At 44.7% G+C, this 27,102-nt stretch overlaps 1 protein-coding gene across 1 annotated transcript in view; it reads left to right on the forward strand.

Annotated features, from left to right (window-relative positions):
* Positions 1 to 27,102, forward strand: part of tenm1 (teneurin transmembrane protein 1) — a 152,546-nt gene that overhangs the window by 115,712 nt on the left and 9,732 nt on the right. The window contains exons 22-30 of the mRNA XM_076103401.1: positions 13,735 to 13,889; positions 15,641 to 15,724; positions 16,266 to 16,460; positions 19,683 to 19,770; positions 21,420 to 21,616; positions 22,621 to 22,934; positions 23,553 to 23,725; positions 25,259 to 25,503; positions 26,272 to 26,565. Coding sequence (XP_075959516.1) covers positions 13,735 to 13,889; positions 15,641 to 15,724; positions 16,266 to 16,460; positions 19,683 to 19,770; positions 21,420 to 21,616; positions 22,621 to 22,934; positions 23,553 to 23,725; positions 25,259 to 25,503; positions 26,272 to 26,565 — 1,745 coding nt within the window. The remainder of the gene's footprint in view (positions 1 to 13,734; positions 13,890 to 15,640; positions 15,725 to 16,265; positions 16,461 to 19,682; positions 19,771 to 21,419; positions 21,617 to 22,620; positions 22,935 to 23,552; positions 23,726 to 25,258; positions 25,504 to 26,271; positions 26,566 to 27,102) is intronic.

The following is a 27,102-nucleotide window of genomic DNA, read 5'->3' on the forward strand; positions in this document are numbered from 1 at the left end:
CCAACAATATATACATATATATATTTAATATATTTAATATTTATGATGACGGTGAATACGAATGAGGGAGAAAAGGACAAGAGTAAGAATTGAGAACAAGGTCGAGGGTGATGGAACAGCAGCATCTATCATTCATCAATGTTCCGATCATGTCCGATTGGCTAATGAGTTATTATTAATTATTCAATAATTATAACTTAACCACCTTTCCACCACTAAGACTGAATGAAAAGATACAAAAAGGATTGCTGTAGTTGCTATGTGTCACTGAACTCACTAAAACCATTCTTGAATGTTTGTTTACAGTTCCTGGCATCATGAAGCATCTCATCTGTTGTCTTCTATTACTCTTTTTTGTTTGTTTTGGTTTCCACCACCCAGCATCTGTGGAACCAGATCATTATATAGCTGATAGCATATACTGTAGTCTGGGGAGACCTTAATAGGACTAGTTTGGGCTTGTGTGGGCTCCCGCTGCACTGTACCTGTGCAGCCTGGAAGAGGAAATAATCTGTTTACTGCCCTCACCGATCACACCCACACACACACACACACACACCTGGCCCCCTCGTAGTCCCCGGGTCCGCACAGGAGATTTGGCCGCGGGCCTGTCACTCAGGCTGCACCCACAGTCCTGCGTGGCCTCTCCTGTCAGTCACACTCAGCCTGCGCGTGCAATGCAGTCTGACGTCGGAGGCAGACAGGCCTCCAGTCGATGGTGGTGCGCGGTAAACAAATGTAGCAGTGTCTAAATGCATCGAATGCCGCCGGTTCCTAATACAAAGCAGCTCCAAATTTCATAGCCGAACTTTTTATCACCCCCAACTTCCTGACTTTGTGCAGACAGAAGAGGGAAAGGAGGATGAAAAGCGAAAGAGGAAGATGAGAGACAAACACGATTGGAGCGGATTCCTGGCCGCAATCCGACAGATGATGTGAGGACTGTTATTCTCAGCGTACGTGCCCCATCTACCTGAGAACACGCTGCATCGTCTTTGTACAGTAATAGAATATTCTGTCCCGCGACTCCCCCTGTTCACACACGACCAGGTATTTTATACTCTTTGACTCACTTCACAGGCTCCGTGGCCATTGTGCTCCGACTAACCAGCTCTTATAAAGGCTCTGGAGATCTCTGCCTGGAGCCCCCTTGGTTCCCTGTCATCCATCTGCCACAGCCCACACTCATCCTCCTCCCCGCACCCTCTTACCAATGGTAATGAGTGGTAGACTTCACAGAGAAATCTGTCCATTACTTTTATATTCATTTTTTTTTTTTTTTTGAAGCTTCGGCTCTGTGATTCTCCGGCATTGATCTTGTCTCGTGTCCTCTGGTGAGCTCCTCGCTCCAAATTAGAGCCTTCCTTCTTTTTCTCCACTCCCCTCCTTCTCTTTTCCTTTCCTTCCTTCCTTCCTTCCTTTTCTCTGCTATGAATCATGCCCGTGCCCCGGTGTTGACATAGCGGCAGTAGTCCTGCCGTGACACATAACATTATTACATATTGCTATATAGTAAACCGTCATTTTTGATTTAGCCAACAATGTTGCAGCTCTGTCAAGCGCGCCACCGTCGTCCAAGTTCATAGTCTCTCTCCATAGCGTAAACTGCAGGGATTATCTCGTGTCCTTCAAACACTCACTTATGAATACAAGATCTGGGGCATTGTGTAGAGTTGGCTCCACATGCACTACTGCAGTCAATTAGCTCGGTAAATAAAAGGGCCTTGCTCCATTTAGGATGGATCCCATGTCTGACATGAAAGAGGCGTCGGTCCCGCAGGGCCCAACAGCCTTGGCTCGCATCTCTGGACTCCTTCTGTTCACAACATGAAGGGCTAATTTTCCTTTTCTTTTCTTCTTTACACAAACATCTGATAAATAATTGTTGTATGTATGTAAAAAGAGAAAAAGTGACTGTCTGCGTTTCGTGTGTATATTTGGACAGCAGAGTTCAGAGAGTGACTCCAGTGATTGGGAGTTTGGTTGTTGTTTGCCATGTGCAGGTCTTATCTGTTATTTGTTGACTGGTCCCAGACAGCAAAGCTGATATCCACAGAGAAGTGTGTGTGTGTGTGTGTGTGTGTGTGTGTGTGTGTGTGTGTGTGTGTGCGCACGTATGTGTGCACATGGTAGTGTGAGTGCTTGCAGTGGCAGTCTCTCACTCCGACCCACAGGGGGCAGACTAATGCCCTTATCAGAGGCTGACATGCTGCCACCACATCTTTCCCTATTGCCCCGTCGGCCTCTTTCTCTCACCCTCTCTCTCTCTCTCACCCCTCTTCTTTTCTCTCCTCCACTGCTTTCTTTCTGCCTCTTTTGCCTTGCCGCTCTATTCCCCACACAGGAAGACACAACACATTTGTCCCCATCTCACTCAGCCCCCACAGCTGCGAGGCACGCCATCAGAGTTGAGATAGCGGGGGGGGGGGGGGGGGGGGATGCCGGATGAAGCAGAGGGCTTTAAACTGGTAGCGGTTATTAGCATGTTGAACGGCCAGGGAGTTTAAAAAAAGAAAAAAGACCTAGCCACAGCCAGGGGTAAATACGCTTCACATGGCGCATCCCTGCCTTGGCCGCCAACCTCAGACCACGGCAGCCAGGCTTCCTGCTGAACAGTATCTGTTTTGGCCGGCAGTTGACATATAAGCAGCTTAGGCGAATGAATATCTTCACACATTGGGCGCCAGTGTCGTTTACAGAAATGGCTGCAAACACCGCCGTGTGCACAGAAGCGTTTCTCAGTGTGTTTCATCAGTGTGAATCAAGCATTCGATGCTGTCAGCGAGCCCACACTCAAAACCATTAACTCGGCAAACCCCCCCCCCCCCCCCCCCCCCACTGCTTCTACTCGAGCGGCGGAGTCATATGAGTGGCAGTGTCCTGCAATTGCAGAGCCCTGATCACTGCAGCCGGGCGTTTCACTTCTTATGGAATCTGCCACTTTCCAAACTGTATTCACAGTGAAGTTAGAAGATGTCCTAGGGCTGTGTAGCCTCTGCTGCCAGCTGCTCTGTGTTACAACTTTAGAATGAATATGCCATTGTTATTTTACCTCTGGCTCCCATTGCATTTCGTGCAGAGGGATTGTTGCATCTCACAAAACAGAGAGAGTGGGAGAGAGAGGGGGGGAGGGGATTCAATTGATTGAGAAAAGAAGGGAGCTCCGAGAGAGAGAGAGTGAAAAGAGAAAGTGTTCACAACGGAGAATAAAAAAAACAATATGGAATGTGTAAAGAAAAATCGAGAATGGAGGGAAAGAGAGAAAACATGAATGAGATGGATGAACAGAGAGAGAGAGACACAGATGGAGAGAACCCAGTGTTTTGCATCTAAATCCTGCAGCGTGCTGTGGTCCCACACCTCATCAGCATATTAAACTGGCCCCGTGGCTGCCGTCCCTCTCAGAGGGTCAACTATCATCGTTTTTTCTGGTGGTTTAAACAGAGCACTGCTTCGCAAAACAAGGGCATCAGATAAGTCACACTGTGGGGTTTTTTTTGGCTTCAAGATTCGGTTTGCATTGCGAGCGTTTGTGCATTATGTGTGCGCAATTTTTTAACAGCCTGCTCCCGTGTTTCATTTCACATTGACCGAGCTTTTGTCTTTGCCCCTGGACATTCCTGCATTAATGATACACACATGAATAAATCACACAGCAAGGCAAACAGCAGCATACTCTATGATAATGCAAATTAGAGAGAGAGAGAGAGAGAGAGAGGGAGAGAGAGAGAGAGAGAGAGAGATGCCATTGGGTCATGCTATTTCTACCACAGCTTGTTTGTCTCACTGCGGCATCCATGGTAATTAGAAGATCGGCGACGGTTTGTGCAACAGAACCTTCCATCGCTGAGCAGCCACGTCAAGAAGTTCTGCCAGGGACTCGTTCTATTTTCTTCTTCCCCAAAACGAATGCCGAGAATATAGCTGCCAGAGGGCCAAGTAAAAGGCCATCAAGCACAGCGCACACGTACAGCGAGGACTTGTCCAGCCAGTGAGCAATTCTGACTTGATTGGGGAAAGAATTGCAGAGATATGGCCGGTGTCCTGTTTGTATTTTCACTGCTGAGTTTGTCACAGCCGAGCAGTCTGCGGGATGTGATGTAAGTGTTCCTGACAGAACTGCAAGAATCTTTAAAACGATTCACTCACTACTATTATAAACCGATAAGCCTATTCAACTGTATTTCATTGTCACACATGAGGAAATCAGTTTGAGATAATAATGCATACTGTACACGGGGCTACGGTAGGGAGGCAGGGGGGTTTGTGGGATGTTTTTTTTATATAACCGAGCTCTATTTTGATGCTATTTTATGCAGTCTGGCACCTTATTTACATTGAATGTACATTATTGTAGATTAAACTACTCAGCAGTACATACAGTAATCAAAATGAGCTCCACCATAACCAGCTGCAACATTAACGTGATGAAGATTACTGCGTCATTGATAATAATCTAATAACATATATTATTCTTTTGGTTGCCTTTTTTCAGTATATGTTAATGCTAATACTTTTTTAATTGAGTAATATTTTGAATGCAGGACTTTTACTTGTAACAGAGTATTTTACAATTTAGTATTTTTTTGAATTAAGTGGAGATCTGATTACTTCTTCAACCACTTTATGTTAGCATTAGTTTAATTAAATATTTAATAAATATTACAAGAGTTTTCTTTCACTCACTAAATTTTCAGACACAGTTGATGCATGGTTTACCTCTCCATCATCTGCTGCCTGTCTGTGTCTCTCCGACAGTAAAATGAGCCGTTTACCATTTTGGAGCAACACCGTAACGTAAAGTAATGTCACACAACGTGAGGTTTGTAAAATGAGATGAAATCCCCCCTACAAACATGATAAAGGGAAATGTATTTCATGTTATTAATCACAACTTTTGATTTGTTTTTCACATCGACCTGTACGATCTGCCATTTCTCCTTTGCTCTTCTCTTTGTGAGTCACTCAGAGCTGACTGTCAATACTCACACACACACACACACACACACACACACACACACACAGTCTGTTATGTTAGGACTATCGCACATTCACACATTTCTGTTGAGATTCCCAGCATTTATGATTATTTTCAGGAGTTTCGTCCCCTGCAAGATGACATGGCAACTCACTTTTACGGTAAATATTTTCATTTAAAGTTCCCGGTTCAGACATTTCAAACGTGATGTTGATTGAAAATGTTCCGCACATTTATGAATTTAGTTTGGGAGCAAAATGAGGTCAGAATAACACCACTGGAAGAATAAATATTGTTGCTCTGTTGAATGTGGAGCCTGGGCTCCTAGTTTTTTCTGCACTATAACAAGGTCACACTACTTCTGTGTTGTCATTATTTGCAGTACCACGAGAGGTTGCTTGTCAGGAAACGTAGCCATGGGCCAAATATGATAAGACATCCACATCCAAACAGAATGATCACTCAGCTGTCAACAAGTGGCTGATTTTACTGGCTAAAATTGATCAAATTACTCCCATCGGATTCTCTCTTGACCGACAGAATCGTTGGACAAAAAGTTTGAGATACGTGAGTGCGTTACTGTCCAAAGTATTATCCTAACTTTGGCCGGAGGGTGGCAATTGGCAGATTGGTTGAAATCTATCATCGGTAGCTATGAAAGTACTCAGAAATAGCGATCGTGATTGGATAAAGCAATTTGGAGAAACGGCTTAGTTACTTCTGCTGCATCTTCGCTGCATACAGTAACTCAATAATGTACCCAGATGGTTTGGCGCACCAACAATCTGTTTATAAGGTGAAATAAAGGCATCTCAATATGTCCACCTGTTGCATAGAGTTAAGATGAGGAGCATCTTAACCATAAGCAGGAGCATTAAGCAGGAGAAGCACAATATGACAGGCAAATGCATAGGTTGACATGGATCAGCAATGACAAGTCATCTTGAGCCACAAACTCAGGCCAATACAAAGTTTGGTGATGCATTTAAACATGAGTTGACAGCCTGATGGCAGTGTTAAATGGATCATCGCATTGAGCCCAATGTCATTCAATGTCATGTGGCTGCATTGTCCACCAGATAAAAGGATAAGAAGTGTCTCGGGCTACTTTGAAAAACAGGGATCCATCTGAGAAAGTAGCCGGTCTGCGTCCTAATCACCTTGGGTAGGAGGAGGACTCATAGATATTCTGGGGGGAAATAGTCAGCCCACTGCCAAGATTTGCGAAGGATCAAAGAAAATACAGTCAATGGGCTTAGCAGAGGCTAATTTATGCTGACTTAAAACGAGGCTCTACCTGTAAAATGCCTGCTATTCAAGTAATGTATTAGGTAGAACACTATGCAGACTGACAGCTACCTTGTTTGTAGTCGGAGTGTGTAGGGTGGCTTCAGAGAGATTACTGAAGCTCACTGTGTATGTAATGAAGCCCTGAGTCAATAAGAGATGCGGGCTCGAGGCCAAAGGCTGAGCCTGTGCATCAAAAGGTGCAACGTTTGTGCGAGTCGCTCTGCTTTTTTTTTTTTGACTGACATCCTCTGGGTCCCTGGACCTAATCTGCTTCTCCCAGTGAAGGGACACGGAGTTAGTTATGGGCGCCTTGTTAAAGGTACGTCAGGTTGGCAAACATCAGCGTGGTCATGGCGAATGTGACACGCGTGTCACTTTAACTGGTGGAGATGGCCGCTGCTGGCAGCCGGCCTGTCAACCTCCACTGTGAGCCTGGCAAGCTGACAGGAGGAGCGGAGCTTCGCCACTGTTGGAGGAATAAATTGCATTTACCCGAGGTTCAGCCGCTGTGATGGGGGATGGGACAACAGAGCCGGTAAATGCTTGCACCTGGGTACCATTATCACCTGTGGCGCTCCGAGAGGCCAGTGGCCAGACCTCCCTCCGAGGAAGCACTCACACAGTTGTTTTGGAAGACGGGCAAGGAAAATCTGAAATGGCTGCTGAAATGGTCTGCACCGGAGCTGCCTCTGGCTCAGTTACCGTGATGTCTCTGTCCTGTGTGCGGGAAAAACTATGTTTGAGTGGAAGCTGCACATAGAGATTTACAATCTGTAGTAGTTTAGTGCCGCTTTCTTTTCCCTTTTTCTGTGGTGAAAACATTTGTCCCCCCCCCCCATCTGATCCCATTTCCTCTTGCTACCACCGCAGAGCCTCGCTGGCTTGTTGTCGCGATGGCGTGCCTGGTAAAAGAGCCTCTATTGATAGACCTCCTTGTGTTTGTTTGATGTTCTAAACAGTGCGACATAATCTGCAGACGCTCCGCACTGATCCAAACCCCTCAGCCTTTCACGCGGCTTTCTAGTCCAAAGCATTTCAATTGCTTTTATAATTGAGTTTGTGTGCTGCCTCTGTGATTGCTTTGGATCTCTCTTTTGCTATCGAACAAGGCAATTACTGCCAAGTCGCATATTTTCACCCCCCCCTAAAAAAAGAAAAAGACGCGCAAAAATTTGCATGCAACTATTGCAAAATCTCCTTTCAGTTCTGTGCATGCTCGCCATGTCTCGCCATACACGTGTAGTTGAGAGCTAACAGCTAAAAGAAACAAAACAGCTATCAATAATTAATTAATGCGGGTTAATATGTTAACAAACTTATAGTGGTTGATAATTAGATGAGCCGCAGTGTCTGATTCAGACTTAATTACCAATCCACTGTCTGTTCTGTGTGGCTTTAATGAATAATTAATTACAATAAGCATGAATTATTACTGCTTACCAAAGATCCAGCAGAAATACGCGCCGGCCCCTGTTTATGGCGCTATTTTGTATTGATTGATGATTAAGCGTTTGATTGGGGGAAATACGAGCCGTCGTAAACGGCACTTGTTTTACAGTGCTGCAGCGCATAGACGTGCATGTCACAGTTCACAGAGCGGCATGTACACAATCCCAGCGTGCCATTGACGGCAGCATAAACAATTGATACTTGTGTCGTTTGTTTTTTTAATGCAGGTGCGAAATCATACAGCCCTGCAGTCAAACACGTGCAGACACAACATCAGTATGGTGCACAGTGCTGGGATTGAGTGAACAGGTTTATCCCCCCCCTCTCCTTTAGTGCACATCGGCAACCTCATAGCCTTCAAGAAAGTTGTGTGTGTGGGAGTGTGAATTTCTCATCTGCAGACGCTCTGATTTATCCGCTCTATATTTGCATATGCGCACAATGTGATTAACTGCCATGCCTTATCTTCTTCGCCTAGCGACTTCACGGCACGCACACACACACACACACACACACGTGCACTCGCCACAACGCGAGCTTGCACACGTTGACAACGCGCGCACACACTCAGCCGTATATATATTCTCACGCTCGCATACAAACGACCATCGTGCGCTCTCGGGGAGCAATGATCAAAGGGAACAGTTCGCCACACAGCCAGCTAAAAGGCTCTTTGAAACAATGTGTTCTTCAGCGTCACTTCCAGTCGGACTGCAGCAGTTAGTGAACCCTCCAGGCTTTTCCCCAGCTAATTTTGGTTGACTTTATTTATGGCTAGAGTCCCTCGCCGCGGGGCCGGTTGTGCAGGTGAAACTGTCCGTCTGTCTGCATTCAGTTGTCAGTCACACCACACAGTTACTGTGTACGGAGGCGCCATGGGATATAATCAGTGACAGCTAGCGTCATTTAGATGCCGTAATAATATGTCAGTCCATATCATTAACACCCACTGAGCCTGGGGATATGTGAGGGCAGATTGAAGGACTTACTCCTCAGGCTGCTGGCAATCTGTGTGTGTGTGTGCACGGCTGCACGCGTGGCTGTCTGAAAGTTTTCAGATATGAATGCAACTTCCATACATGCACACATTATGCTCTCTCCTCCATAAATATAACCTATAGGCAGGTTTCCCTTCGCAGAGTTTGTGCTTATTTTGCACTCCGGTGGTTGTTTCCCCAGCTGACAGACACTGATGTGTTTGTTTTTTCACACAATTTTACAATTCCTCTTGCTTTGATCCATAGAGGCAGCTTTGCTGTCAACATTTGAAGGTTGAAAGTACTGTAGAAGGGAAATTTGAACAACACCAGCAGGCTGACTTCCTGCACTCTTGAGGGCTCAGGTGTTAGCAGTCAGTATGCAGCAGAAACACACGCACACATGCACCCACGCACACACACACCACATCCTGATCTTACTGTATGCCAGTGGTTCTCAAACTGTGGGGCGCGCCCCTCTAGTGGGGCGCGGTGGTATTACAGGTGGGGCGCAGGGGGAAATGCAGAATACATTTTTTTTTCTTTTTTTTAAGTAATTAATAAATACATGGCGAAATGCCTGTACTTTCATGTAAATGTTTACGTTACGCCGTTAACAGGTTACACTTGCGCATGCGCGACGGCCATGATCCTTGGCGACTCACATGTGTGGCTTAGTGTTCCAAATGAAGATGCATCCGAGACGAACAGTAAGCAGCCAAGAAGAAAATATGATGAGGCCTATCTTGCTCTGGGTTTCACAGTGAACGCGGTAGGAGATGAGGAGAGACCAGTCTGTGTTTTATGTCTGAAAACTCTAGCTGCGGATAGTACGAAACTTGTTTTGTTTAGTTTGTCACAGGTTGCACTATATTGTTATATTGAAAAGATGTTTAGTGCAAAACAGGTTAATTGCAGCCAACTGCAATAAGCAATTTTTTGCCAAATTGTAGTTCTTTTTGCACAGATATAACTTTATTTGCATTGTTCTAACAAAGTGATTGCACATTGCATTTGTCTGATGGAGCAATCTGGTTTACTTGAAAGTGATTGCAATTTTCTTTATTCTATTATTTGAAAAAGCACAGATGGAGGAGTCACAAAATGTTATTTCAATAAAAATTCAACATAGACCATTTTGTTACAATTTTGTTGGGGCGTTTTTCATTTTTCTTCCTCCAAAGTGGGGCGCAACAGAAAAAGTTTGAGAACCACTGCTGTATGCCAACAGGGCGGTCTACTATTATTGCTAAATAAGGTACATAATCTACAACTTTTGTCATAATTAGTCATTCCCACCTCATCTCATTTCTCACTTTACAAATGTCCTCACCTCTCCTTTGCGCTCTGCTCGAGAGAAAAAAAATCCCCAGTGGCTCCTTCTCATCAAATAGCTGTAATCAACACTTCTACTCTCTGAGACCCATCTCCAGGGCATTAATCAGATAGGATTGTATTGCAATGCCACGGGGAGGCGGTTATAACTGATATTCTTTTGACAAGGACAGAGAACAAAGAGATTCTTTGATTGAGAGTGATTGGCCTGTAATGGTTAATTGAAGCAATTCCTCATCACGTCCCTTTGTCTCATTGCCACCTCTCGCCTCTTTCACACCACTTCTGCTGCTGTCTGTCTCTTTCTCTTTGGCTGCATTTTTCTCCCTAAATCTGAGACGAATGCGAATAGCGTCACTTTATCATCCTCTCCTCTCTCCCTCTGTTTTTACCAAGGTCAATCCAACTCCATCTAATTCACTCTTCTTTGATGATAAAATCCAGTCCCAACTTTAGCCAAATGTGCGTCTCCCTCTCCAGTTGAGATTTATCTCAATTATCTCTCCACCGGTGCGTCTGCCAGCTTTTAAACATGAGTATCAGAGGGCCAGGTCCACCTGGGGAGACACGGTAAATCTTTTGATATCTTGTGAGTATCCATCGGCTTTACGGAGGGGCCATAAATTCCCTGAACGCGGCGTACAGCTTTACCCACAGCAGCAGGAAATCCAGCCCCTGACAAGGAGGATGTGGACTAATCTGCAGCCTTTTCAATAAGCACGGCGAAATACTCTTAAACAACACATCAACTGGTAAATCCTTTCCGCCAATGCCGAGCGATAATAGCAATCGTTCCTCATTGTTGCGCTTGTGTGAGGATGAATAAGTTAGTCCTGTGTTTATTGTTGATGATAGATGGGCAGCTATTTAGACGCTGCCCGTGCGAACATAAGACATGCAGATCCTGAGCATGCATACTGATGGTGTCAGCAAAGCAAAAAAAACAAAGGCAAGAAAGGAAGAATGGAGGGAATTTAGGATGGAAGTCAATAGAACCAAAAGAGAGGAGAAGAAAGAGTAATATCCAGGCAGGGACGGAGAGGGAGAGAACTGAAATCAGTATTTAGAGAGAGTCCTGGCTGCCACGTCATGTCCTTGTGCAGGATTTATGAGCTCTGAGATCAGGGACAGGTTCAGGGTGCTAGGAGGAGGAATGGATGGAAAAGTGAAAGGAAAGTTGTAAGGATCCGAGGCCGGCGTTAGAGCAGGTAGAATGTGCCAACTTTTAGATCTAAGTGGGCCGAGACTGCGCTGTGGGTTGAGATGTCACTCCTGCGTAATGCTAGGTGACAGGGGGAGAAATGGAAAGGCAGAGAGGAACGAGAGGAAGAAATGAAGAGCGGTGCCGAACAGTGGAAGAAAGAGCCCAGCCGTTATTTAAGGGTCAGGGGCCCTTGATTTGATTAGCACTTATAACATTCAGGGCACGATAGAGGGAGCGAACCTGCAGAAACAAAAGCAAAGGACAACAGAGATAAAAACAAAAGAACTGGGGGGAGTGAAGAGGGAGCAAAAAGAGAGCTAGGTCTCTAGCTAGAAGATCAAGTTAGGGAGGACGGAGAGCGAGGGGAAGCTAGAAGAGGAGAGGAAAGGTGTCGTGGGGGTGGGGGTGGGGGGGGGGAGGGGGTTGAGGCTGTGTGGGTGGTGTAATCTGTCTGTGTCACAGGGATGACGAAGGGGCCAGGAGGGAGAGCTCTGCAGTTCACCTTCTGGCCTCAGGAGGAAACACACTGACCCTGGCCCTCCCCCCTGCCAACCTCCACTCCACCTGCACGATTTATGACTCACGGGGTCGGTCCAGGGTTGCTCCGTTTGAGGACATTCGCGAATCTAGTTGTGGTGGCGGTGCCCTGTGTTTGCATGTGTGTGTGTGTGTGTGTGTGTGTGTGTGTGTGTGTGTGTGTGTGTGTGTGTGTGTGTGTGCACATGGTGAATGAAATCACGTGTAAAGAAAGCTATTGTATGTCAAGGAGGATGAGACCTTAGCGCCGCCTGGGGAACAGGGCGGTGGCGATTTCTATCCGAGGCTCAGAAAGCGAGTAGAGGCGCATCCCCACATAATCCAGTATGGCCGAGTTTGAAAGGAGAAATACTGACAGAACCAGCATAAAGATCAAGGGGGAAAAGATGACTGAATGGGGGGGGGGGGGGGGGGGGGAGTTGGAGACGTAACGCATACTGATGGTGTCACGCCATTGTCCAGTTCATTCATGATGTAGTGGCTCTTATGCACGGTGAGATCCCTCTTTTAAAGGAGGTACGAAACATACTGGTCTCTTCTTCTTCGATTCAACAAAGTACTAATTAAAGTAAAATATAATTAAATGATGGAAAAAAAGATTTAAAAGTAATTTGAAGACATCGCCCTGTGCTTTAGTAAATGTTGAAGGGACGTTTTAAACTAAGTTTTCTGACGACAGACTTAACAAAGTGAATGACTTCCTGGTTAAAACAGCGGAGCATTTAGCATCTAAATGGAGAGGTATTTCAGTTGGTAGGGACCAAAGCTGAGCCAACCAGAGACCAGAAACGAACGCTGCTCTATGTCTTAACATTAACCGAAATATAAAATTCGAAAACAAATAAAGGAACGATAGTAAGACTAACGGACGGATAAATCAGTTATGAAAATAATACTTGTAGCCCTTTTTATATCTTTTCATGATGCTACTTGGCATTAGATTGTTTTTATGGTTTCTTTTGTTGCATATTGTATTGCACCATTTAGTTTGGGGATTTATTGAGGTTATATATAAGAAGGCTTTATCTCCATTATCCTTTGAGGCGCACTTGAGATAAAGGGATATATACATAAACTTGACACGACTTAATGGCAAACTATAAACTCAATGCACTTTTAAACGGCACAACAGTGAGCCACATGCTTGGGAGATGGCGGGTAGAAATACTGAATTATGGCTTATTGTCGCAGATGCTAAATGAAAGCAATCAAGGGGAATTGGCGGCGTAATGGTTTGAGAGGTGAGGGTTGAGTCGTGGGAGAATATTGCTGTTGCCGAGAGTTGAGTCAAAGGGCTATTCTCTGTATGGAGATGAGAAGGGGATGAAGGTCGCTCCTCATCCATAAGAGATGATTCATAGTCTGCCCTGACCTTTAATACCTGGACTTACCTCTCCCCCCCCCCCCCCCCCTCTTCTCTCTCTTTCTCTCTCCGCTCGCTGTCTACTGCAGAGCTTCTCTGCAAGGAGAGTTCAAGTATGTTACAACCGCGGAGCATGTGTTCACATGCGCTGTGCAAGCATCCGCACAGATGCAGATATTCACGGACGCACATTTAATATTGCACATGCGCCAAATGTCAAAAGTTCACTGCGGCACCCTGCTCACATCTAATGTGACAAATAACTTCTTCCTCCGGTTGCATTGTTCTAATCCCTTTAGTGGGCTCCGGAATGGAAATATAATTACATTTCTGTGGTGCAGTGCCTTTGATAAGACAGCCGCATGCTGAGCTGAATGTCTAACTGAGTTGGATGCCTCTCCAAAGCCCACTCCTCTCTCCACTCTACTTCTCTCCATTACTCACTCCTCTCCATCTCTCCTCCTCTCTCACACTGTCTCTCACGTTTTCAGCCTTTTGTTCTCTCAACCCCTACTCGCTCCCCCTCTGTCGTCTCCAAATAAGCTCACTCTGCTTTCTCTCTCTCTCTCTCTCTCTCTCTCTCTCCCTCTCACCCGCCCAGGTATTGCGGTGGATAAAAGAGGTGTCGTCTACTTCGTCGACGGCACCACCATTCTGAAGATTAATGAGAGGGGTCTGCTCTCCACTGTGATTGGCTCAAACGGACTGATGTCGACGCAGCTGCTGAGCTGCGATGCGCGCATGGACATCACCCAGGTAAGCTAATAACGCGGCCTAGTTGGAATGAGTGAGAGAGAGAGAGCCAGAGCCACGTGTTTTTTTTGCCTTAAAATAGGCCGTAAATATATAAGACTCCTGCATTTTGTGTCAGCTAATTAGCGTAATTAACCCAGAAATAATACGATCTCTTACAGTCAGTGATCGTTTTGTTGATCTAAATTGCCTCTTCCACAGAAACTCTTTCTGTCTCCATAGAGGTGTATGCGGTTTTTTCTGTATGTGTGTGTGTGAGAGAGAGAGCGAGATAGAGAGAGAGAGAGTGTGTGCAGCGAAGACCAAAGACAGCTACTGCACAGATTTGATCAGCCAGTCCTCAGATCATACTGCTGACTTATATCAGGCCTATTAGAGCAGAAGCTGAATTATAGATGAACTGCCGGCTCTATAGAGGGATATCTGTCCACACGCGTGTATGTGTGTGTGAATATGTGTGTTCAACCGGGGTGAATTCCCAGTGGTGCTCTTATGTGTCCTTAAAGGGACCCATGTCAGCTAGCTTGTGTTAGTCGTCGGCCTCCGCGGCGCGTTCACCATCCGTCTGTGTTTATTCGCATAAACTGCTGCGACCTCATCGTGGCATCGGTATTGATGGAAAACCTCCGCATGGCTAGACAAACGTTACCGCTTTCGTTTATGCAAAGCGAACAGCATAGATGTGAAGTCTCACTTTCTGTAGAAGGAAATCGAATCTATGACACTGCACGCCAATACACGATAAAATGGAAGCTAGTTTGCCCCTCTTGCTAACAATCTCACTAATTCTTTAGGACGTTACTCTTCTCTTGTGTTCACCAGCTGCTCCTCTGCACATTCTTATGCAGAGGAGCGGCTCGCTAACATTAGCCGGCATCGCTGTCTTTCATATACGCTAATGCCCCGCAGTAATGTAGATCCAAATCAAAGAGATTAATAATCAACGTCACACTATACGTGTGGCTGCTCAAATGTCGTTTTCTGAAAATGACCACGAATCAAAAGCGAACACAGGGAATATACAGTATATAGTCCTTTTTTTTTTATCATTTTAGATTCAGTTTGACTATAATTGAGCAGAACCAGCTCAACTAAACTTGTAAAAAGTGATGGCCTGCCATCACTGCAAAGTTCAATATCACGAGCGGGAGAGATATGATGCGTGTCTTCTCCGGCTAAGGACAGAGTGAGTCCTGCTTGATGAATCTCTCTACCTCCTTAAAATGGGATTTCAGAGTGAACCCTTTTCTCTCTCATTTGACAGTGCCTATAATTGGACATGTCAGTGGCAATTTAACATGATCCATTTATTTACCAATCCATCCTCGGGAGTCATCAATCACCTCACTGATCCCTCAGACGCGCCGCCTCGTCTCCACAGCTCACAGTTTGAGTGTTTGTGTGTGTTTGCGAGATAGACGGCGACGCGGCTGGCCGAGCGCTGGTGTGGGTTTGTCTGTCTTTGACCCCCGCGACGCCGGCGGGCAGGGTGTGCTATTTGAGCTCGCGCCGATCACGGTTATTGGCTGACATTTGCGACGGTGCCGAGGCGAGTCTTGAATAAACACGGGGAAGGCTCCCTGCCCACCGCTGACCTTTGCATGAGCGGGGAGGGTCAGGAGGCCTAATGCTGTGTTATTAAGGAGCTATTATTTGTATCACCTGTAACTGACTCTTGTGTGGCCATAGCCAATATGGTTTTCTTCTTCTCCTGTTCTAATTTTATTGTATGTGTGGTCTGTGTCATTTCTCAGGTGCGCCTGGAGTGGCCTACAGACCTGGCCATTAACCCGCTGGACAACTCCCTCTACATCCTGGACAACAACATTGTCCTACAGGTAGAGAAACAGTCCTGAACACACACACACACACACACACACACACACACACACACAAATCCAGTGAATTAACTTCTAACCTGTCTCCTATTCAAATGTTTTGTTTTCTTTCTGAAAAGATAACGGCACTATGCATAGCCGAGGAATAAAGAGTTATATTTCACACAATTTGCAGTGCTGTCACTTAAGGTGCATTCAGAGCGAGTGAGGCTGAGAAAAGAAAGGAAAAACCACCTTGAATTAAATCATGCAATCAACACTCTGTGCAGAAGTTGTTTTTAGAGATTGTCCCTCTGGTTTTACGTATCACATTAAAACTTCCATAACTGAAAACGTAATGAAGTGTGTATCTTGTGAAAACTTAGTGAGTCGTGAGATGACGCAGGCTTAGATCATGTGATTTTGAATGCAGTGGATCAGCAAAAGACATCATGTAGCTGATTCCACTTACCATAAAGAATTACTGGACTCAGTTGTAATTATGTACTTTCTGTTTCTCTTTTACATAGCTTATATATGATCATTTTTTGTTTTTTATCAGGTATCAGAAAATCTTCAGGTGCGCATCGTGGCGGGCCGCCCCATCCACTGCCAGGTCCCAGGTATCGACCACCACCTGGTGAGATGGGCTGCAGTGCGCACCACCCTGGAGGCCGCCAAGGCCATCGCCCTGTCCCACCTGGGCACGCTGTTCATCGCCGAGACTGACGAGAGGCGCATCAACCGCATCCAACAGGTCATTCTGTCGCTAAAAAGAACACCATGCGTAGTTACTTTCAGCTTATTTTTAGCTAGAGATGCTCTGATTGGGCTTTGAAGGGCACCTACCAATGATGGATGTGATGTCAGTGACTGATACCATCCATCAGGTTCCCATTTTCACAAATGGTTACAAAACACTTTCGCATAAGGAACTTTTAAAGACACTACTGTCCTCATGTTGAAGTGTTATTACCCATCGTTTGAAATCAAGTTTCAGTAGATTTACTTATCCAGAGTATTAATATTTTGCTGCACCATTTGTTACTAAACACTCCCTACTAAATTCTGCACAGGTGTCCAACTGCCGCCCACACACACACACACAAGAATGTCACATTTGCAGGAAAATACCTCTCAGCTGCAGCTGAAATGTCCATTTGGCCTTATGACACTGTTTCACCTTCAGCCTTGTTGCATCATTGCGGTCAGGTTGTTTTGCTGTGATCACAGATGCTGTGCAGCAAGAAAGTGTTACACATGGACATAGGAAAATCTGATGCTTCCAAAAAGATAAAATTAAATCTCAACAGCCAATTTTCACTTTAAGGAAAACATATTTCTTTCTCCATTAGCTCCATTAAAAAGCAGCGTGCAATCACAGCCCCATTTGAGCACCGACAACACAAAGAAATTGCCTGCTGGACTCAATCAATAGTCCCCTCGTGGTCAGCAGCACCACGCTGAGTCCATGTGGAGGCAGACAGGAACATAAAGAACCTCAGATGCCTTTTTGATGGAGTCTGGCCAGCCATGTTAGATAGGGCAGTCAAGTCTTTTGATGTCTTTTTTTTTTTTTTACTGTATTTGTCACTCTTATTTTATGTGTCGTATATCCGGGCCCATATTCATCACGCGTCTCAGGATCATTCGCACAGAAAGTCAAACTAGAACTAAAAAAAATAATGAAATCTCAAAATAGGACTTGAGGGTTATTTATGAAGGTTCCTACACACACTCTCAGCAGCAAGTAGAAGTTCTCGTTTAGAGAGTGATTGAAGCCGTTTTATGACGATGAGCCGTGAAACAAAACTAATGATGATGGGTTGCGGTTTTTCTCAGCGGTTCTGAAGGGCAATCAACACCTTCAAGAATCTGACAGGCTGACGCAGATACAGTTTGATGCAGGGGAAGCTAAATGAGATACAGAAGTCTGTGTCGCTTGTAAGACAAACTAGCTGCGTACAGGTACAGGCTGACGGTATGTTTTCGACTGATAAACAAATGACACGCAAATTAAGCGCTACATTTCATCTTAAATGACTGACAAAAGCTGCATCTTTTACCGTTTAGTCAGCAAGTCTTTTTTTGTTCAGTTTTTTTGTTCAGTGCATTAAGCCCTATTGACTGTGAACGTGCCTTGGCTTCAACAAGTATTAAGGCAATGCTTTGGCATCACGTTGATTCTGCCACACACACACAAAACATTTGGCCATAATATCAAGGACCCGACATCCGTAACCAATATGTGTTTAATTTGATTTTTAATCTTGTGTAGAGGCAGGGACGTTGTTGAATATGCATAATATTGGAGCTTTGAGGTGCGTTCAAATCACAATCATTGCATCCCAAATTAGCTCCGTTGAGGCTTCGCTAGTTTGTTTTCAATTAAGTGAAAATTGTAAGAACTTGTCTTCTGTGAAGCGGGCATATTTTTTAAGTTAAAGCATTTTTTTATCCGTTACGAGTCACAAGAATTTTAAATTCACGTCCGTGTCTCCGAAAAAGCTGGTCATTATATTCTTTTTATATTTCGCCACCGCTGGAAGGTCCTCCTGCTGGGAACTTGAAACTGATTAGGACGACTGGAGGACAAGTGGATGAAATGCTTTTGCTCCTTTGCTGAGCCTCAAGTTGGGACTAAATGTGCAATCTTTTGGTCAGTTAGGATTGATTTTCCACTCTGAGGTGCAGACTGATATCATCAAATTTTAATGGAATTGTTCAACATGTTTGGTGATACACTTATTGTCTTTCCTGCTGAGTCTTAGATGAGGAGATCAAAACTACTCTCATGTCCGTACGTTAAATATAAGGCTACCGTGCCAGCAGCAGTTAGCTTAGCACAAAGACTGGAAGCAGATAGAAACATCTAGCCTGATTCTGTGAGTAACAGTAACAAAACCTGCCTACCAGCCCCTACAGTTCTCTAATTAAACAAGTTACATCTTGTTGATACACTTAGTTTTTTGTCGGGATCAAATCCTACCATCTGGGATCCCAGCAGACCCCAGAGGTATTTTTGTCATATCTTACAGGGGTTTATTCTTCATTCCACATGTTCATGACTTAGTCAATGAACAGACAGAACACATCAGAAAATCCGAGTCTGCTGCATCTCTGTTCTGTCTGTTTTTGTCTTGCGACTCACGTTACCGCAGCTCCCAAGCGGGTAAAGAACTTCTGGTGATGTACAAACTCTCTCTAGAGCCCGTGTTTGTTTTGTCCGTTCTGGGCTATTGTAGAGACATGGCGGTCCAATATGGCCGACACCAGAAAGAGTCCCGGCTCCCTCTGTAGAGATAAAGGGCTCGTTCTAAGATAACGAAAACACAACGGTTCTTAGTTTCAGGTGATTACACACCAATGAAAAAATGTTACATTCCATTTGTTCTAATAGATCCCAGACACCTTTTAAATATGCTGCTAGGATGAGGGTTAAATACACAAGACATTACGTGTTAATTACTGAGCTTTAGAGGTCTCATCTGTCCGCGAAAAAAGCAAATAAGCCAAATAATTGTGCATGCTCTCCTTGGACCAGTTAAAAAAAGATTACCCCTCCAAGATGGATCAAAATCAAACTGTTGGTGTAGCAGTTTTCACCCTCATTTATAGCAGTCTCCATCAGGACAACCAGTTTAATTTGTTTGGAGAGCTGAATTTCAAGTTGTAAAACATTCATCAATCTGTCAACAAAGCCCCATTTACCCCCTGAAGATTCATAATTAATTTGTTTTTACAAAAAAAAAGGAAAAATCACCTCAGATATCGTCAGATAGGTGCATCCAAATTCACCGTCATTTTCATATCATTAATCTGTATTCCCCAGGTTCTTTTTTTTTCATGTAATGCCATCATTATCTTGTTTGTCGGAGAGATTAGACAAAAACAAAAATGATTGAACGTTGTGTTCTTTTGAACAATAATCTCCCGTAGCATTTTGTAGCCGTGTGTGACGTTTTTGAACACTTCACAGGTGTCAACCAATGGGGAGATATCGGTTATCTCTGGAGCCCCCACGGACTGTGACTGTAAGATAGACCCCAACTGTGACTGCTTCTCCGGTGGGTCATCAGACGCACACACACACACACACACACGCACACTATGCGACTGCAGGATTAATTAATGTGAAAGTATTAGATTATGTCTAATAGGATTACAGTACTAAAAACAACATGTAACTGCACTTAAAAATCTTATCAGATGATATCATACTTGGCCTGCTTCAGATGTATAAGGAGGGAAACGAAACCAGAACACTTTGAAAGCTTTGACATAACTTAAATGAATTGAAATAGTCAGTGTGTCTTGATATTGAGTGATTAAATCTCCCTGCCTGTGTGTTCCTGCCGGCCAATGATTTTATCAGCAGAGCTTGAGAGCAACTTTTTCCCCTCTGGTCTGTCTCCTCCACTGTTTTCTTCTCTACTTGAACGTGTCTAAATTATATATTCCAGATGGAATCTTAATATCTAAGAAGGGCTGTTTTGACTTTGATAATGATGTTTTGACAATATACGGGAAAGAAATGACTATCTATAATGTCACAATGGAAAAGTGAGCGACGGTAATTTGAATTTGTGAATGTATGCGTGTTGGGTATACAGAGAGTGTGTGTGTGTGTGTGTGTGTGTGTGTGTGTGTGTGTGTGTGTGTGTGTGTGTGTGTGTAGGGGGTCTGGTGTGTATTTGTATTCATGAGGAGACTCCTCCTTCGCAAAAAACCTCCAGCTAAATTTCATCAGGAACCAGCCTGAGAGAAACCTTTCAAATTCATTCAAATTACAGCCGCTGAAAGAAAAAGCTCCCGTCTAGCTGCTGAAGGTTTGAACTGGTTGGTGTATCATGGAGGGGCACCTGAACTGTAATAAATGGAAAAAGGAAAGGACCAAACAAATAAGCCGGTGTTCTTTTGACAGTTAGGCCATGCTTTCATTGTAAGTGTCAGAGGATGTGATTTTATCATTTAATTCTACTCGTAAAAAATCTGCCTCTTTTCTATTCAAAATGGAGGGAAGTGTCTCTCCCATGCCACAAGTCAATGGGTTGTAACCATCCCTATTCCTTGGGTTGTACTTTGCATATTTTCAATCATGTCTTGCTGTTAACAGATGATTACTCTCTTCAGAGGCTTTCTTTCCGTTTCCATCCCTTCACCGCATACAGTCACACAGTGTCTTTGAACATGAGCACACGTGTGAGCACACACCCGCAAATACAAGAAGACATGAACGCACACACACACACACACACACACACACACACACACACAAACACATGCACATGTGCATGTGCATGCTGTCAAGAGATAAAATGTCACCCTGCTGCCTGCAGCAGAGGCCTACTGCTGACAGCATCTAAAGGGGCCTCACCCGGGCTGTAATCCTGCTGTGCTACCAAAGACATCTGAATGGGTTCAGTCGCCCACTACCACCGTCTGATAGGCTGAGGCCACTATCAAGGTGGTCGTATCGACTCCATTGGGAACCTGCAGCATCCCAACAAATCCAAGTCCTGAGTTAAACTGATAAACGCTTAAGCTGCACCATGGGATCTTCATATTTTGCAACGGTGGTTTGTCGTCTCTTGGTCTCTGAAGAATGATTTGAATTGCTCAGTGTGTTCGTGTCTATGGGGGCCTTCGCTCATGCTATTCTGTCGATAAAGAGTTTGTCCTCACCCAAACAACGTCTCTTTGTTTCTCTTATCAGGAGACGGAGGCTACGCCCGTGACGCTCGTCTCAAAGCCCCCTCCTCTCTGGCCGTGGCCCCCAACGGCACCCTGTATATTGCTGATCTGGGCAACATCCGGATCAGAGCGGTCAGCCCCAACCAGCCTCAGCCCAGCCCAGTTGGACTGGTGGAGATCAGCTCCCCACTGGACCAGGAGCTTTATCTCTTCAGCCAGGTACACTATGCCTGAGCTATCAATAGTCTATAGATCCTGGGTATTTACATATAAATGTCTGGATACTTGAGTAAGATTTCTCAGTTACGGTCAGAATGAGGATAAAACCTTTGTATGAACACCATCTCAGGGAGACATTACTCCCCTATATCTTTACATAGCAAGTAGTTGTTTGCTACTATATTAATGCTCTGAGTATTGAATGGAGAATCAGCTAGGTTAGCTTATCGTTCTGAACTCACATATTTTGCCATGAACACATATATAAACTAGAAGGGCACTTGGAGAGCGCAGACCTCCACCAAGTCCATGCCCTATCTTTCAATGTTAATGAAAGTGATAAATATATAGTGTACCTTGGCTGTGATTCCGATCCGCTCTAAAATGTAATGTATTCTTCCTTGGCCCATGCTTCACCCCTCCACCAACTTTCATGAAAATCTTCCAGTAGTGTTTTTTCCATGATCCTGCTGACAAACAAACAAACTGAACCGAAGACATAACCTCCTTGGCTCAGGCAATAAAGGTTTACAAAGTTGAGCAGTTAAGTTTGATATAATGTTTACCCCCTATGAATGGTATTTTTGGACGCCTTGTGATGCTGTTCATACAGAGTGCTAAAACTCAAAGTTGTGATGTCATCAAGTATGACGTCTGGAACTGCTCCATGGACAATGAAATGGGTAAGATGTGTTATAGGTTACCCTGAGAGCACCCAGGGGTACATTCTCCCGTTCAGAACTGAGACTGCAATAGAGTAAAGATCATTCGGGTATAAATAAAACATTCATCTCCCATTCATTGTCTATGCAGCAGCTCCAGACTTTAGCTTGAGACTTACTTCTTTTAGAGAGAATAGCTCATGTTCACAAATATTTATGTCCACTTAGTGCATGACTAGTATGAAACTACAGTAGCTAGCAGTTTCTAAGAACTGAGAACATAGCAATCAATCGTATTCATGGATTATGAATAGCTGTCTCATCTCTTCGTTCCCACGACAGAACGGCTCCCACATGCACACCAAACACCTGATCACCGGCCACTACCTGTACAACTTCTCCTACGTCTCGGACGGCCAGCTGTCCGGACTGACGAGTCGCGACGGCCACGGGCTGCAGGTGAGGAGGGACGCTCGCGGAGTGCCTCTCTGGCTGGCCCTACCTGGTGGACAGGTGTACTGGCTGTCTCTTAGCAACAGCGGAACGCTGAGGAAGGTGTCAGCCCAAGGCCATGACATCGCCCACATCACTTACCATGGCAACACAGGTCTCCTAGCAACCAAGAGTGATGAGAACAGTTGGACCACTGTTTATGAGTAAGTTCTCTTCCTCTCTCTCTGTCTATTCTTCTCTTTTTTTACTTCTCTCGTTCACTTTTTCTTTTATTCATGGTTGCTTGCTTGACTCTCGGTGTGTGTGTGTGTGTGTGTGGACTTGGGATTGCATGCATGTGGATGTGTTGTAATGCGAGTCAGAGCTTATGTTTGCGGTGTGAAATGTGAGTGCCATCTGGTGGTTGGCCATCACTGTGCTAAGTCTAGGGAGACTTTCCTTCCAGTTTAAACTTTGCTAAAGTGACTGATGATCTGTAGGACGTCTGTGCGACCCTTTGATCACACGCATGTTTGGTATCACACATATAGTACACACCAAAACACATCCGTCTGAATTATTCACTGCCGACCGAGCCTCTGTCTCAAATTCCACAGCTGGATAATTACGCATATAAATCATAGCTGACAGTTACTCTGTGCCGATGTGTGTGAATGACGGGAGAAACGGAGTGATAGTGAGTATATGTGTGCTTATTGGCTTGTGTGTGTGCACAGCCATGTTGGTCCGTCAAAGTGCAACAGATATCTATGTGTGTGTGTGTGTGTGTGTGTGCTTGTACTTGTACTTGTACTTCATCGTCTTTGTGTTTACTCTCCAAGGTACAACAGCGAGGGCCGCGTGACCAACATCACCCTCCCCACGGGTGAGGTGAACGGTTTCCACGGCAACCTTGAACGTTGGTCTCGGGTGGAGGTCGAGGCGTCCACCCGAGAGAACTTTGTCACCAGCACCAACCTGTCTGCCAGTGACACCATCTACACGTTCAGACAAGGTAAAGCTCTCCGATGCGTCGTCAAGTGTTTGAGTCACTCCTCAGATGTCAGTAAGAACATAATCTGTAGGAAAACAAAGTAATATGGAGGCACAGGTGTGAATGTCAACATGTATTCAATTCACAAGATTATAGCCTCACCACAATGCATCTTCCCCCATCGAGCTTACCACAAACATGCTGAAAGGCCGTTTATGACTCATCTGGGGGGGGGGGGGGGACTAGACCATAGACATCATACACAGATGTGTGAGGAAGGCGGACTGTAAGGGCACAGTAATGTTTAAAAATGTATGACTGTCAAACTGCAGTAACGTGGCTGTTATCCTGGTCAGGTCAGACACACTGACCTGTGTTTTTTTATTCTCCTTCTTCATCGGCTGCTCTGGATGTGTGCGCGGGAGAGTCGCAGCATAAATAATTCACATCCGATATGACTTCGTCACACAACCACACCAATAGGAAGGATTAAAAATAATATATACATATATAATTTTTTGCTTATTTACAAAAAGGAGGCAGATCCGACTGACTCGTGAAACGCATTAATGGCCACCGGAAGAAAAGAAAAAAACGTAAGAGAGGGCAGAGATGAGAAGGGGAGAAAATGAGAGTGGAGTGGAGAAGCCGCTCATGGGAGCAGTTTCCTCTCATGTCATCCCTTTAATTGCTTTCTAGCAGTTGTCACAATGACAGGACTGCAGGGAGAGAAAAGCTGCTCCAACACACACAGAATGCACTTGCACACACGCAGACATGTGTGCAAGTGCTACAGTATGACAGAGCTGCCAGGGAAGAGTTGAAATGACACCTTATTTTAGAGAGTGGTGGAGGGAATATAAGTTACTATCCAGTTTATTAGCTGCATTAAATTGTATGGTTAAAATATAGTTTTACGGTCATTTTTGCTGTTTTTACTTTTTATTTCAATAATTGTGTTTTGGAAATGGCAGAGGCGTAAAAAAAAAAGTCCTATTGGCACATGCAAATTCTTTGTGAAATCTCACTCAGAGCACTGTAGAAATGAAAGAACAATTTCTGAGAAACCTTTGCAACGTGTGAAAAAACTGTCAGGGCCAAGTACCCCTTCTTACTTTGTCTCTCTCTCTTCCTCTTTTTATTGCTCTCTCGCTGTCCGTCTTTCTTGCTCATGGTCTCCTTTTGAATAGATTATATTTTTCTAAAGCTACAATAGCAGATACAGTGCAGCGCTAATGTTGTTGAGAAAACTTTTGCCGTTGATTCAAAACAAAACACCCATCCAAAGAGCCAGACTTGTGTTTATTGCATTCATGTAGTCTGCTGCTGTATCTCATTGATTTTTCTCAAGACGTTTTCTTTCGCTTGTTTTTCAGAGACAATGACTGATGTTTTTTTCACACTTTTTTCATCTGTTGCTGCATCCTTGTGTGCATATGTGGTTTTGTGCGCCTTTGTGTTTTGTCTTTGTGTGTGTGTGTGTGTGTGTGTGTGTGTGTGTGCGTGTGTGCATCTCTGTACGTGTGTGACCCACCCATGCGATCGCACCCCCAGACCATGCTCAGAGTTCATACAGGGTCAGCGCCGACGGGTCCTTCCTTGTGACGTTGGCGAGCGGGATGGAGCTGTCACTCATGACGGAGCCCCTCCTCCCCGGAGGCGCCGGGGGAGGAGTCAGTCCCACGGCCAGCCGCTGTAACATCAGCCTGCCTGGAGACCACGCCCCCAGCCTGATAGAGTGGAGGCAGAGGAAGGAGCAGAGCAAGACTAACTACAGCACTTACGAACGCAGGCTCAGGGTAAAGCACGAAATCACCTACTTATTCTTCAGCTAACTCAGATAATATAGAGACTCCAGTCCTCTCAATTCATTACTACAACAAAGACAGCATGTAATAATCCACTGTGGTAACCAGGAAACATCCAACCACCAGCGGAATAATATGGAAACTTGTGTAAATAGGTCAAATTCCACCACACGCCCTTGAAGTATGCTGCGTTAACCAAAAGTTGTGCAGTCTGACCTTTACACACTCCCATCAGAAATGACAACCACTTGTCACTTCTGTAGAGCCGCGGTAGAGCCGTGGTACCGCTTGTTGTTACACAACATGTTGGATGTTTTGGGTGATTAATGACGTCACTGGGAGCGAGCTGATAGGTCAACTGTCTCGGAACCCGTTGGCTGTACTTTCCACAAATCAACACACGCCAACTGCAAGTCCTCTTCTCTGTTTCCTTGGCACAGAAAACACACCGCACAAACAGAATATTCCATAAGGACATTTTATCTGATGTGTACTGATTCATTAGCAATCCCCAGGCCTCCGTTCTTCACTTGTTCACAAGGCAATTTATTGTTATTATGCAGGTCCAGTTTGTTCTAAATGTCACAATTAATTTATCCAAACTAATGAAATATCTGCCTGTCCCCGACATGCCACTTCATTTGTATTTGCCTGTCTGTGGCCTTATTTATAAATTGATTGTGATTATAAAGCAGTAAAATGAAGGAAAAAAAACCGTTATATTTTGTTCTTCCTGATCGTTTAATGGTTTTCTTTCAGGCACACAACAGGAACCTGCTGTCCATAGACTTTGATCAGAGCACCAGAGTAGGGAAGATCTACGATGACCACAGGAAGTTCACCCTTCACATCCAGTATGACTCGCTGGGCCGGCCCGTGGTCTGGTCCCCCAGTAGCAAATACACCGAGGTAAACATCACCTACTCGGGTGGAGGACTGTTGTCGTCCATTCACCGCGGAGACTGGTCCGAACGGCTGGAGTATGAGAACGACAGGGTGGTGTCCAGAGCCTGGGTCAACGGCAAGATTTGGAGCTACACTTATGCAGATAAAGTAAGAGCTCATTGGTGGTGGATAGTTTCGGACCGTTTCATGCTGAGATTTGTTCGATGGCTTTTGTCTTTTGCCGTTTGCAAAAAGCTAACACATCTGCTTTTCCTTTGTTCGGTGCTTCAAGGTGATTGCAGTGGAAAGCAAAACTAACACTACGAGTGTGAAAAGCACTTCTTCTGTCGTGTGAAATGAAAGCAACAAATTGAAAACAAAATTCAAATCATTGCTATCAGTGCTATACTTCCAACAATCTTTGAATGTATCTTTCCTTCCTTTAAGGCAGCCTCTAGGTTCCATTTATTTTATTTAACTTTGAGAATCAATTTGCAGAGTGAAGATCATGTCTGAGTTCACTTATGCAGACTTTTAAAATCAGTCTGCACTTATAGCTGAACGACTAAGCAACGGCCCCATAGCTTTGAGAGCCGTATAAGCAGCCAACATATTCATTGTGATGAATTACATAACTCAAGCAAGTTCCAAGGCTCTGCAACTTGATTTTCACAGAGAAAAGAAACCAGGGGTTTCAAAACACTG

The sequence above is a fragment of the Anarhichas minor genome, unplaced genomic scaffold (assembly GCF_050575085.1).
Source record: "Anarhichas minor isolate MPS153535 unplaced genomic scaffold, ASM5057508v1 ptg000028l, whole genome shotgun sequence".
NCBI classification, from domain to species: Eukaryota; Metazoa; Chordata; class Actinopteri; order Perciformes; family Anarhichadidae; genus Anarhichas; species Anarhichas minor.